Genomic DNA, 13,923 nt, shown 5'->3' with positions numbered 1-13,923 from the left:
CAATCAAATATGTTTGCTATTAGCATCTTGTTCTGTTGATTTCAATGGAGCCAAACCATGACAAAACATCCTCTAGCTGGGATGCTGTAACTCAGTCCCAACTAGAGAGACTTGTTGAATCCATTGTTGAATGGTGAATCAACACACAGGTAAATCCCAATGATTCAATAGTTATACTCTTGTCAGGTGCAACATTTAGTCCACTGAGTCCAGCTCCCCTTTGCATTTTATTTTACTTACTTTTCAGTTTTACTGAGCCACATGTCAAGAGGCTTCAGTGTAGTCACTATACCTTTATCCAAATGCTTTCAAGAGACCTTTTATTGAACAAACAAGACCAGCTACACTACAAATGATACCCAGGATAAACATAGAAATGTCTGCACACTTCTCCACGAACATTAACTTTTCCCATTTAAGCTTTAAGTGGAAAAGAGAAGGAAGCAGGAAGGTCACTGCAGCACCTGTTACACTACCAGTTAAACCCATCAGAAGGGCAAAATGTGGTACAAACAGAGCCATCAGCAGTGTTAACAAGAGGAGGGAACTTTTTAAAATGATAGCAAGCCAATGGGATTTATAACTGGATTTGTGACTTGGCCATATGTAAGCATGCAAGAGCTCTGTAACTGCAAAGAAGGGCAAAGGGTAAGACAGAAGTGCCTTAGTCAAGAGGCACAAATTCACCAAGGTCTGTAATGATGAGGGAAGGTTGTCAGTAATAACCTCCTTTGTCTCTTCACCCCATGTCAGAAATGCAGTGAGTGCAAAGGCTGTCTTGAAGACACAAGCCAAGAAGTGAGTCCAGTTCAACATAGATCTGCATTCTCTAGGGTTTTTCATATTCCCTTCAAGGGTAGGAAGAAAAATTTGGGATGTGTAGCTGAAAATGATGACCCCTACTGAAACCAGGAAACTCTCAAATTGTACAGAGAGGCTAAATCTTGCCCAGGACCACCGGTGTATTTGGGTCAGACAATATGTTATCACTACAAAGATAATAACAAAGTGGACCAAAGAGCAGAGCAAGCTCAGCTTGGATACAATTTTGAGGGTTTTGATACATACACAAGGCAGCAGGCCTACGAATGCAATTACCGACCACGTTTTCTCCGTCACTGGTAGAGCTGGAAAGCTATGTGACAGCAAGTTTCCACTAACAACCAAATACAAAATGCATGTCATGATCAGTTCCGTCACCTGGGTCACATTGACAACTCTGCCACCAAGTTTCGGAAATAGCTTTCTGCAGCAGGCATTGGCGATGTCTTCATATGTGTCTCTCACTCTTATGAGCTGCCCGTCTTCATTTTCTTCATACAGGCAAGCGATTAGAATTTTGCCAGTGTAGCAGCAGAAAACGGCAGCCAGGATAATAAGAAGCAGTCCACTGTATCCACTATGGAGTAGAGCATATGGCAAACCTAGAACAAAAATCCCCTAGGGACAAAAATAGAGAGGACAAAAACCCTGATGAAATATGTTTACTAGAAACAACCCATTCAAACCTGCAGCTGTCAATGGCTACCTTTTAGTAATTGCACAGAAAGATCACTGTTACATTAACCTGTCTCAGTAAATAAGAGCTGCCAAAAATGTGTATATTCATGATGAATGAAGTTAGGAGGAAAAATAATTGCTGGCAAGAGCAAAGACACCCAGAAAAGACAGGAAATAGAAGATAAGCAAATGATAAAGACAAGCTCCTATTAAATATTAAGTGCCAATGTGATTGCAAACATAATTTTGAAAGGCTTTAAAGCAGTTATTTAATCAATGTGTGTACTAATGTTCAATAGTGATTCAGTAATGATAAAATCAAAGAGCTTTAGCTGCCCTCATACATTTCCCGCAAGTAGGGAAATGGCATTTTTGGGAGCAATGCTAGATGAATAAAGCTGAGGATCCATGCATGTGTCCTCTCATATTTTTAACCCTGTAATACTTTGTTTTCTTTCTGTATTTGCATAGATAACTGAAAGGAGAAACTCTTCTTTTGGCCTTTGTCAAGCAGCAATAGGCATATCCTGGTGCTCCTCATTGGGAAGGCAGCCACTCCATTAAATACAAATGGAGCAACAATATTAGTTCATTGCTGTGTGGGGTGCGGTGCGGTAGGGGAAGCCCATTTCACTCCAAATTTCTAGCTTCCCAAAATCTGCTATGGTCCTGCTTTGTTCAGTAGAGCAAAAATAACAGAGAACAAAGGAAGTTCCACAGTATTTACTTGGAATATTTGTGCTGGTATGCATTGTTCAAAAGAATCATTGAAATGTTTATAATAAATTTAAATAAACAACTTCTCTCTGTCTCTTATCATCAGGGTTAAATACCTATAACAAAGCAGGATGGGTCAAGAGGTGCCATGCACACTCTTATTCTTATTGACAATTAATTCACATTAATACAAAAACTGGTGAACAATAGCAGTGGTGTCATTGTGGGGTGCGGGGGTTATGGTCCACACTGGGTGACACCCCAGAAAAGGGGTGACACCTGGTTGGGCTCTCCCCCATGCCATCCTTTCCTTTTCCTCCTGAGAAAAAGGATGGGGTAGCCCTGAGGAAGACCGAGCATGCCACCCCTGGGAGCGCCCTTTGCAGCCCCTCCATTGGGCGGCACCAGGGGCAAAGACACCACTGAAGAATAGACATAAATTTAAAAAAGATTTAATTACAAATAAACAATTTTTATTGACGCTTCCCATTTATGTATTTAACCAAGTTTGACAATATGCATCAACAGCAATCAGATTCTTGCCAGTGTTTCTAATTTCATGAAAGATAACTGAAAGAAAGAAAAAGACAATGAAATTATTTATGTAACTAGTTGTTCATATTAGATCGTTCTTGCTGTAATAGAACAATTGCAAGAGACAACTATTATTCTCTAGACCTAGCCCACCCCTTTTTCAAGCACTGCTCCCTCTAGATTGGAAGAGGTCTACCAGCCACACGTGTTTGACCACTTGACATAACTGTTCCTGCCAGGTGGGATCTGCTCCTGTTATGCCTTTTTCCATTGCAAGATTGGGAAAGATTGCCATTCTCCCTACTGCTGAACCCAGCAATGCTGCTGTTGCTCCTCCTTGTCATTTAGTCCCCCCTTCTCTCTCTCTCTCTCTCTCTTTCTCTTTTCCCCAACTATCTGCGCGACATGAAAGAGTGACAGACAAGAGGCCATGGGCTGGATGTGCCAGATTCCTTTCTCCCCTAACTGTGAGGCTCTGGAAACAGACGTGTGTGCCCCCGTCCTTCTCTTCTTCTCTGGGAGACCCTTTTCCAAGATCCAAGGGGAGAGAGGAGGCTGCTGGGCCACAGCTATTATTACTGCTGCTGTATGTGGCTTTTAATTATTATAATTCCCATTTTGATCTTGTGTCTTGATCCTGTGCCTAGTCATATACATTGTGGGTGCATTTATTATGCTTTTAATATTATATATTCCATACTTGGGCCTCTCAGACTGTGCTCTGCTGGGCCTATGCCTAATCTGGCCATTATGTAAACTTGAAAGGTATGCCCATTGGAACTGAATTAGCTCCTGATTTAGGAGGTGTATGCCTCTCAGTCCAGATACTGAAGCACAGAAATGTGTCGCTCAAGGAGAACAACTGGATCAAGAATGCGAGTAAGCCAGGATAGCCCCAAGACAACCTCAAGTGTAGATTAGGCTAAAATTGGTATAATGTGTCAAGATATTGGCCCTGTGACAAGCCTGTCCAGTATGAACATAGGTGAAAGTGAAAGAAAGATGATTGGGAAGCTGTGTTGGGTAACAAGAAAGTCATTATTTTGGAGGTATCTTTTTCGTGATTATGAAGCAGAAGACATAAGGAATGATATGGGATAAAGTGAATTTTATAAATTAAGGGATCGTTTATTTGTTCAGGACTTAAATTGTATGGATTTGGCACCTTCCATTCTTCCTGTCTCAATTTTGCTGCTGCTGAACAATCACTATCCAGTGCAATCATCATGCAGTCTTTATTAGATGTATTTTTTATTGTGAATGATTCTGGTGGTGAAAAAGTTCATAATTGTTAGAGGATCATTGCTGCTTTTATATGTTGACAATTTATACAATTTTTGAATTGTAATAAAATAAAATCAATTTTTAAAACAGTTTAATTGTTAAGGTAGGCTGCTATGTGCTTCTTAAACCTTCATGAACTATACAGGTTTTATAGATTGTCCAGATTGTCTCTGCTGGGTGCTCAATTAAAGGATAGATCCTGAGAATGTGGCTGCAGATCTACACCATGATTGATGTCACACACATACACACCTCATGCACACACCCAGTACAACTCTATTCTAACATTTATATGTACTTTGTATTTGGATATAAGGACAGGTTAAGTCAGTTAAAGAACGAGTTCAGATATTTTTGGAGTACCTGTCCCATGACTCCTAATGGTTCAATATTCATACGTTAACACTAACATTGCCAAACTTGTATTCATGCATTTCAGGCAAGAGGTAGAACACAAGAAGCCTCCAAGCTAAGCTTTGACAATCCCTCACTCTCTCCTCTACTACCAAGCCTCCCTAGAATGTTGTGTAAATGAAAAGAAATAAGAAAAATAAGAAAAGGTGGGAGGAGAATAGAATTAGGCTGGCAAAGGGGTCCTCTGTATCATTAATAAGATAAAATTTAATTCTGTTTCAAATATATCAGTGTAATTCACTCTAGTGGCTGAGTTGGCTCTTTGTTGACAATATTTCTGTCTTTCTTCCTTTACACTCTTATTTGATTCCTTTCCCCACTCAAAAGTAAGAGCCAAATAGCTTACTTACATTGGAACACTATTATTTCTCTTTTTATATTATGTCATCTCAGGATGGCTGTGATACTTTTAATGGTATACATTGGCATAGCATCATAAATAATAATAATAATAATAATAATAATAATAATAATAATAATAATATTAAAATTTATTTATATCTCGCCTCTCTACAAAATGCAATCGGGGCGGCTTACAAGATTAAAATATACAGTCCGAACCCTCAACCCACCCCCCCTTAAAATAAAATTAAACAATATAGAATTTAAAACATAAAACATACTTTAAAACAATACATTGTTTGTTGCTGTTACTGTTCATTGCAGAGAGAGGAATTCACCATCTTCCTTGCACAACTATTCCAACTTGCTTGACATTCACCTGTTCCCTGTATCCTGCCCTGCCTTACATTGCCACTTAGTAGCTGGTAGAGAACAAGGGTCATCAAAGAAGCACCAAGTGATATCCCTATATATACAGTGACAAGTCATCCTCTTAAACCATCTTTTGGAACCTCCAGATGGTCCTGGAAGGTGCCTTTGATGTTGTGTGTATAGCTCTATGTGCGTATATGGGGGGGGGGGGGTTAGAGCTGCAGAAGACAGAGTAGAGTTTCCCCTAGGCATACATTTTGCCTTCTCATGCATGACATCAACCAACATTTTTTTCTGGAAGCAAACTGCAAACAAGGAGTGTGAGCGAAGGAGAATTGACCTGTCGTGTTGCTATGGAATGGATTAAAGGCATTCTAAAATAATGGTCCATTATGTTGTTGGTTGAGTAATCAGAACAGTGGTAGCTGTCTTGCATTGCTACAAGTGCGATAGATATTCAGTGCAAGAGAAACGGGGGAGAGAAAAGCTGTTCTGCTTACATCTTTAAAGTCTTTCAGTTCTTCTTTGTATTCTTTTTCTTTTCTTTGCCAGTGTAAGCCTGTCTTACTGTCTTGTGCTGAGAGAGAGCACAAGTCTCCTGTCCTACCTAAAATCCCCAGAACTGGGAATCAAAATAGCTTACAGAAATTAAATTAGATACAAGTGAAGACACAGAGAGGTAAAAACATACAAAGAAGTTTTTGTGGTTTTTTGGGGCTATGTGGCCCTGGGTGATGTTCATTTGTATGTGCTGAATCTTGATTTTGGTGTTTTTCAGGACTGGTAGCCAAAGGTTGTTTACTTTGTTTACCAGGGTCAGGGGGTTTCCTAACAGACAACAGTTCACTAATTAAAGCCTTCTCGCATATTCCTCCCACCCTGAGGTTTGGCCATTCACCAACAGACCAACACATATTAATATGTAAATCTCTTCACCCCAACCAAGGCTCACACAATATATATACTCCACACACCTCCATGTCATCATTCTCTGATACAGCTGAAACATCAGGAATATATAAACGTCACTATAACCAACCCTGATCAACATTTGGGCTGCAGCTCTCTGTACCAGCTCAAGTATTCCAGCATTTTGTAAAGCAGCTCCATTTAGAGCACATTATAATAATCCAAATGGGATACAAGTATGGCATGTTTCATCATGGCTAGAACTAATATCTCCATGCCAAGCCAGGTGAGCCTTTGTATCTGTATCTGGACTGGGAGAATGATTCCCAATCTGCTAGTTTACAGCCTCAATAGAACTGTGAAATAAAAGACTGAGTGCACAATGCAACTAATGGGAACAAAAATTCAGTGAGTTAAAAACAATATATTTACCAAACACAATGATGCAAGGTTAGCTCCATTAACCTCTCCAGCTTTCTGCAGCTGTTACACTGAGGCAATGTATTTTGGTAATCCTAAATGTGTCACTGCAGTTCCACATTTGAGTACCTCTGTAGACCAGAGTGAGATGAAAAGAAAAAAAGAATAAAAACTCCCAGGAGCCTCTACAGAAGGTCATTTCATGTGGGGAAATACGCTGTCACAAAACATTACTCTGATCCTATGTCCCATCACACACAGAATTGTTATGCATTTATAGAAAATGTATTCTCCTGGTGCTAGCAGGAACACATAAGCCTGAAGTTAGTTTGAAATACTGTATCCCCCCCCCCCCCCCCCCTGTCCCAAACCTGGATCGATTTTTCAGAACCCCAGATTATTGGGGAGGAGTTAAAATCATGTCCAAATTGAGCACACCAGCTATTACAAAATATTACTGGATTTTAACAACAACAACAACAACAAGCAACCCCCAACTCCCTTCTTTCTCTGTGTTTAGGGTTTCTTTTTATAGCAGACATTTGTATTACAGAGTTCTACTGGAAATTAATGACCCCATTCATTTGTTTATTTTTAACGGGGAGAAAGCTGTCTAATAATCATGGATCTTGAAATGGTGACTTTGAAGAGAAATTCAGAATTGTGATAATTCTAAATTTATTTTCCCTTCCTTCACTTAATTGTACAGTGTTGGGGCTTATTTTCTCAACAATAATACTTTTATCCAATGTTATTTTTTTCTGTTTAATGGCTTGGTCTTGGAGAACAACTGCAAAATTATTCCTTCAGATTCAGGGACCTATGGCCAGAATCTTGTATCACCCACTTAATTAAGTATGCTTAAGTAAGCAACTTTTCCTGGCCTCAATCCCACCCCAGATCTGATGGAAACATTGTTCACCTATGCTACATACATAACTGGCAAAATGGATCTCATTCTCCCCATGCAGCTGATGCTTGGTAAAGTGAGTTTGGGGGGAGTTATCATCATGGCCATAGTGCCACAATCATGACTAAGTAGTGATCATGAATACAAAACAGATACAACTTTATCACATTGCCCCCAGAACGGCCCCGTCGCGTTCCCAAAAGGGTGTGTAATCAGAACGGGATGGGGCTAAGGACGGATGTTATCGCGCAGAGGAACGCCATTGCATCCTACATCCATTCCAGAGGGTGCAATTTTTGAGAACGCTTTTGAACAGTTGTCAAAAATTGCGTCCTCTGGCATAGATGTAGGATGCAATGGGAACGTCCGGCGGCAGCGGCGGCATTCCTCTGTGCGATAACATCCGTTCTTAGTCCCATCCCGTTCTGGTCACACCCTCTTTTGGGAACATGATGGGGCCATTCTGGGGGCAATGCAATAAGTATCTAGATTACTCATCCATAACTGTTTCATATTCACAATGTTACTTAGTCATAATTTTGATGCTATTGCCACAATCTCACTGCCTTCCTGTTTAGGCAGGAATTTCCCTCTTGAATAAGATAATCATAGAAATGATTATATTTGATCTTTTGGGTGATGTACAGAGCGCCAAAAAAAGGCGCTGGGGAGGTGCTTCTCCTTGCTCCGCAGCTGCACCTCAGCAACCAAATTGTGTGACGCTGCTGCGCAGCAAGAAAGGAACGCGTGGAAGAGGTTCCTTTTTGAGGTGCAGTTGTGCCGCCACAAACCACCAAAGATGATGTGATGACATCACAGCTGTGCATCATTGTTTGGACACTGCGCTGCTGCGACGTCATAGCTGTGCACGCCATGTGGGTGGCGCTGCACAGCTGTGATGTCCTCATCACATGCTAGGGTTGTGGGGCGTGTGCATGCACCACCCCGACACAACCCTAGCATGTCGCCATGATGCCGCAAAGGGCTGGTATGTACTGGGTCTTGGTCATCAAGTCCAAACCCCAGCTCAATGCAGAATCTCCACCTAAAGCATCCCCACAGGCAGTTGTCCAGCCTTTTGTGGAAAATGCACAATTACCTCTCTGGGCAATTGGTTCCATTTCCAAACCATTTTTACTGTCAAGAATTTCCTTCCATAATTTTATGCCCAGTGGGCCCTTAGTATCTGCTGGGGTTTGGTTCCAGGACCCCCATGGGTACCAAATTCCATGGATTTTCAAGTCTCATTAAATATAATGAATAGTAAAATCGTGTCTTTTATAAAAATGGCAAAATTAAGGTTTGCTTTTTGGAATATATATATATATATATATATATATATGAATATTTTCAAGCCATGGATGCCATTTAAAGAATCTGTGGATATAGAGGACCGACTGTATTTATCTTTTATGTATTCATCTTTTAAACATATTTCATAATTTTAAACCTTCATTGCTTTTAATTGCTATTAACTGCTCTGAGTGGTGTGCAAGCATACAGGATATTAGTATTTGTATAAATAAATAAAATAAATAGTAGATATTAGACTGTAAGGTACCATAAATTATGTTTGTTTGTATTTACTCTAAAAGATGTTGGGTTAAATGGTTCTCTAGAATTCTTGCTAGGAGGCAGGTCCATTATCTGTTTACATAACTCATGTATATGATAATTGTGGCACTGGCATATGACAGTTATGTTCCTAAGAGCTTTCTAAAATAGAAAATAGAATACATATTTAGTGCCAGTAATCTGGTATGTAGTACCAGCAATCATGCCAGGATAGGTTGACAAAATACTACACATTTGCAGTCATGGCATATGAATGTTTCCTCTTGTCACTAATATTTACAGGAGGGTATAAGGACTATATAGAAACTGCATTGAGCAAATATAGAGGAGGAAGTGATATTATGTCTGTTGTCTTCATGACAATCCAAATTATGCACATTCCACATAAAGTCTGAAAGAGGCAAAGTAGGCCGCGTTCCCACTATGTTTTAAATGGGTTTGCAAATCAATTGGAAATGTTTTAAATGACCCTGGTTTGCACTTGAACCGAATCGCTGAAGCGATTCAGAGGGGGAGGGGCATGTGCTAGACCCATTTAACCCGTGTCTTTTGGACGCTGATTTTTTCCACTTCTTTTTGGATAAATCGATTCCATGCAAGTGTGAACCGATGCAGATCAGAATTGATTTCAAAAATCGATTTGAAGAATTGAATTCACAAATCAATTCAGTGTCAGTGTGAATGAGATGAGGATTATTATTGATTTACTATGATGTGATAATGGATCGCCAGGTGGGGAAGCGGAAAGTATGTAAATGTGATTGCATTGATGGACAGAGAGGGAAAACATCCTGCTGAAAACACTTCAAATTGAACCAATTGATTTGCCAATGTGAACTACAGGTGGGTTATTTTGAGAGATTCCCACAGGAAATGGTTTAAATTGAATCGATTCACTTGTCAGTGTGAACCACAAGTGGGTTATTTTATTTTACAGCAAGAAAATATGATTGGGGCAAATACAGTGTGAGCCATGGTCTGCTGCCGAACTGATGCATCAATTTGGATCGCAAAGCAATTTATTTGTAAGTGGGAATGAGGCCATAGATATGCACCTATATGTATAGGTTCTGCCTTCAGGCCATTTCACACTACTTCCCTGTAGTACTATACTTCCAATTTACAGTGGTACCCCGGGATACGAATTACCCAGCTTACGAATTTTTCGGGATACGAAAAAATCCCATAGGGATTTATTGTTTCGGCTTACGAAGGTTTTTTCGGGTTACGAAAAAACCTCGGCGCTATTTCGCCACCGGAGGGCAGCAGAGAGCTATTTTTTTCCATTAGCGCCTATGGCAATTCAGGTTACGAAGGTTTTTCGGGTTACGAAATTAGCCGCGGAACGAATTAATTTCGTAACCCGAGGTACCACTGTAACTGTCATGGCAACAGCCTATAGAATCTTGGGATTTACAGTTTAGGGAGTACTTAGAACAGTACTTAAAATTTTCTGCCACACCAATCTCATTCCTCCAAAACTGTAAACTCCAGGATGCCACAGAATTTTCTCTTGACAGATAAAGTAGAATGAAGTGGAATAAAATGGAATTCCATAATGTGAATGGGCCTTATGTGGGTTGAAACTCTAGCAAAGAGAGGATCCCTGAAAATGCGTAGGAGCCTTCACAGTGAGGAATTTGCCCAGTATCTGACTCCCGACTCTATATGCATTGTTTATAATATGTATAGATCTCTCTAGCTGCTATCTAAAGTCCAAAAAAGGAGCAAATGAAAATGACTTCACAGCAGTGGGGGTGGGGCGCTTATACAAATATGAAATCATGCATTTCTGACTCACTGTCACTTTTGTATTACTTATGACATCCATATTGAAAATATGTATGGTATATTCATTTTTGAAGAAGAGAAGCAAATCTAGATTTCTACCACACACCTCTGCTGACAATTTACAGCTTATCATTTGTGAGAATTAAAATGGATCACTGATTATAACTGGAGTGAGGCAGGCTCAACCTATTTTGAACCTCCACTGATTTCAGTGAATTAAGCAAGGGCAAGGCTTGCTTAGTTTTCATGTGTTAAAATTAATGAAACTTTAACTAAATATTTTTGTTACAATCTTACCTTTTATGAGCCTCTGAATAAAAATGAGGCCATTTGGGACAGTGGGTTTGCCCCTCCCTTTTTCATTTGTCATAATAGAAAGAAACTGTAGTAGGAAAAAAGGGTTATTTCCTCCATTTAGCTCCAGGGGCAAGCATTCCATCCAGCTCACTACCTCTGAGGCTTAGGGTGTGATTTGTCATCTTCAATACACTGTGAAATCAGTGTTTAGGGCATTTGAGTTTCTGGAATAGGTCTATTTATCCATTCAAGCAAAGCACTGTGATTTTTCCAAGAGAGAATTTATGGTATTGTTGGATTTATGCACCTAGTGACGCATGATAGATTATCCATGGATGTATGGTGAGCAAGAGCACTGCCTTTTAGATACCCATGTGCTGTAAAGACCAATCATGTGCAATGTGATAACTAATGTGTGTGGCTTTCAGTACTAAAAGCATTAAAACATTGCTAGAAAGTAGGGCTGGATTTCTGAATCTATATTTGTAAACACTAGGGGTCACTCTTCTTTGGCTTAATGTTTTGGCCACTTCTGGGTACCCACTGACATCTTAGAAAAAAGTTTTCTATGTAAAGAAAAATAAATTGTTGGCTATACAAAATTTTATCCTTTGACTGACAATCGTAGTGGACCAACATCTACCCTCTTTTTTTGCATTATTTCCCTTGAAACCTTGCTTTGAGTGTCCTAAAGGCTGTTTGTTAAAAGAAACAATTCATATGAAAGGGAAAGAGTAAAAGTAAATTGAAATATTAAAGCATTAGTCTCAGGCAACTGGATGCCAAATATATTTCAGATGTGTTGGAACATATTGGCTAGGGATCTGTCCTCATTGCAGAAACAACCCAGTTTAACACTACTTTAACTGCCACAGCTCAATGCTATGAAATTCTGGGAATTGTAATTTGTTGTGGCATGAGAGCTCTCCGACAGAGAAGGCTAACTGTCTCACAAAACTACAATTCCCAGAATTCCACTGCATTGAACTATGGCAATTAAAATGGTGTCAAACTGGATTATTTCTGCAGTTCAGATGCAGCATAGGTGAAGTTACTCCTTCCTCCCTTAATAGAACCACTTGGAGTTTCCATGTGAGGAACAAGAACCTTTCAGAAATGGCTTTTGTTTAAACACTATGTGAACATTCAATCTTAAAAAGAGAAACCAACCACCACCTTGTTCATGAGGACATTAAACAGACACATTACATGTAAACTATACAGCTAGCATGCCTGGGAAATAACAGAAAGAAAAGGCATTGATCCATCTATCAATGCTTATTTCTACATTTGTTTGGAGCTATCAAAATATGAGACCAAATTATGATTGCAGAATGTCATTATTCAAAACACAGCTTGCTGGATGTTGGAAATGTCTGAGGGTGGGTGAGGGAGTGGCAAGGTGGGATTGGGTCCCTGGAATGGTCACTTTGTGTCCTTTGCTCAGCAAGATTGACTGGTGGACATGCTTCTTCTGTGGAAAGAGAAGAAGTTGTGCATATGGCTGCCCCACTATGGCTCCATCCAACTCAACTGTCAACCGCAGTTCAGCATTTTTGTGAGGAACTTTTGTGTTTCTAGCCCCGCTCCCAGCTCTTCCATCATACACTCTGATTCTGTCTCTCATTTTTGCAACAGAGAGAAACCAGTTTACTCTTACATACTAAACCAATGAAATTGTCATTTGCTGTTACCAGCACTGACCCACCAAAACACTGAGTAGTCCTGCATTTTTTCAGCTGAAGGAAGAAAATCACCCATAAAGATTGCCAAAACCACTTTTATTTCATTAAATAATGCTGTTTCTCTTTTTTTTGGGGGGTGGGAGACTTTGAAACAGAAAACAATGGCTTAAAATGCCCCCCCCCCCAAAGTGGCTAGGGGTGACACCACCTAACATCTGGTTGCCCATGCTGGTGCCCACAATGGGCCCTTGTGACTTTTTAGATTTCTGAAGTCCAAAATACTGCAGTATTGCCATCTGGTCTCTGGAAAGTGTCTAACCCAATTTAAAGTCTGTTAAAGATAGCGAGATATTATTTGAAAGAAATGTTTTCATTTAAAAATAAGATTAAACAAAACTGATTATATTTCCGGTTAGGAATGGCTGCTCGCCAGACGCATCCGAGAGAGGCTCTCGAGGACGTCTTCCAACTCAGCGTTTTCCCTATCCGCAAAACCATCGCGGTGTGGGAAAAACCCCAGCTACAGCACTAGCTGGGCGAAGGAACCCCACCAGAGGTTAGTCCTGTCTTGGCACGACTGGCCCTGGCAGGAGGCTGTGAGGGTCCCCCCCTCACAGACCCCCACCGGGAGCGGCAACACGACAGTGAGACCTCGGAGGTAACCGGAGCTTGGTTGGGAAGCCGAAAAAGGCACTAGAGCAGCCACCAACTTTTTAAAAGAAGAGAGGAGGCAAGAAATAAACAGAAAGTAAGCAGGATTGCCTGGAAACTAGTGGACTAACACATCTTGAGAAAAAACTTTACAACAGACCAGAAACAGCACCGTGGGAAATGAGACAAACTGTGAGTAAGGAGTAAAGAGAGAAGGTAAAAAAAGAATACTTAGGGGCTCTATCTCCTAAAAGGGGAAATACTGTACCACAAAGAGAAGAGACTGTATGTGTATATATATATATATATATATATATATATATATATATATATATACACACACACATATATATATATTCTTTTTCTTTCAATTAATGGAAGAAAGCTCTTCTTGGAGTTATTTAAAATAAATTAAAGAAGAAAATAAGAAGACACTAAAGAGCAAGCAGAGAAACCCAGGTGTCACTAAGCAAATTTCAATTAAAGCTTTGACCATAAACAGCTGTGATGAGAAAGATCCAA

The 13,923-nt window shown here is 40.0% G+C and overlaps 1 protein-coding gene across 1 annotated transcript in view; it reads right to left on the bottom strand.

Moving 5' to 3' along the window:
* Positions 1-294: 294 nt before the first annotated feature.
* The window catches only part of LOC121925152 (vesicular inhibitory amino acid transporter-like), a 36,489-nt gene continuing 22,860 nt past the window's right edge, over positions 295-13,923 (bottom strand). The window contains exon 2 of the mRNA XM_042456977.1: positions 295-1,440. Within this exon, the coding sequence (XP_042312911.1) occupies positions 295-1,440 (1,146 nt within the window). The remainder of the gene's footprint in view (positions 1,441-13,923) is intronic.

Source organism: Sceloporus undulatus, chromosome 1, assembly GCF_019175285.1.
Source record: "Sceloporus undulatus isolate JIND9_A2432 ecotype Alabama chromosome 1, SceUnd_v1.1, whole genome shotgun sequence".
NCBI classification, from domain to species: Eukaryota; Metazoa; Chordata; class Lepidosauria; order Squamata; family Phrynosomatidae; genus Sceloporus; species Sceloporus undulatus.
The sequence above is the reverse complement of the archived record's forward strand: the minus strand, read 5'-3'. Positions and strand labels throughout refer to the sequence as shown.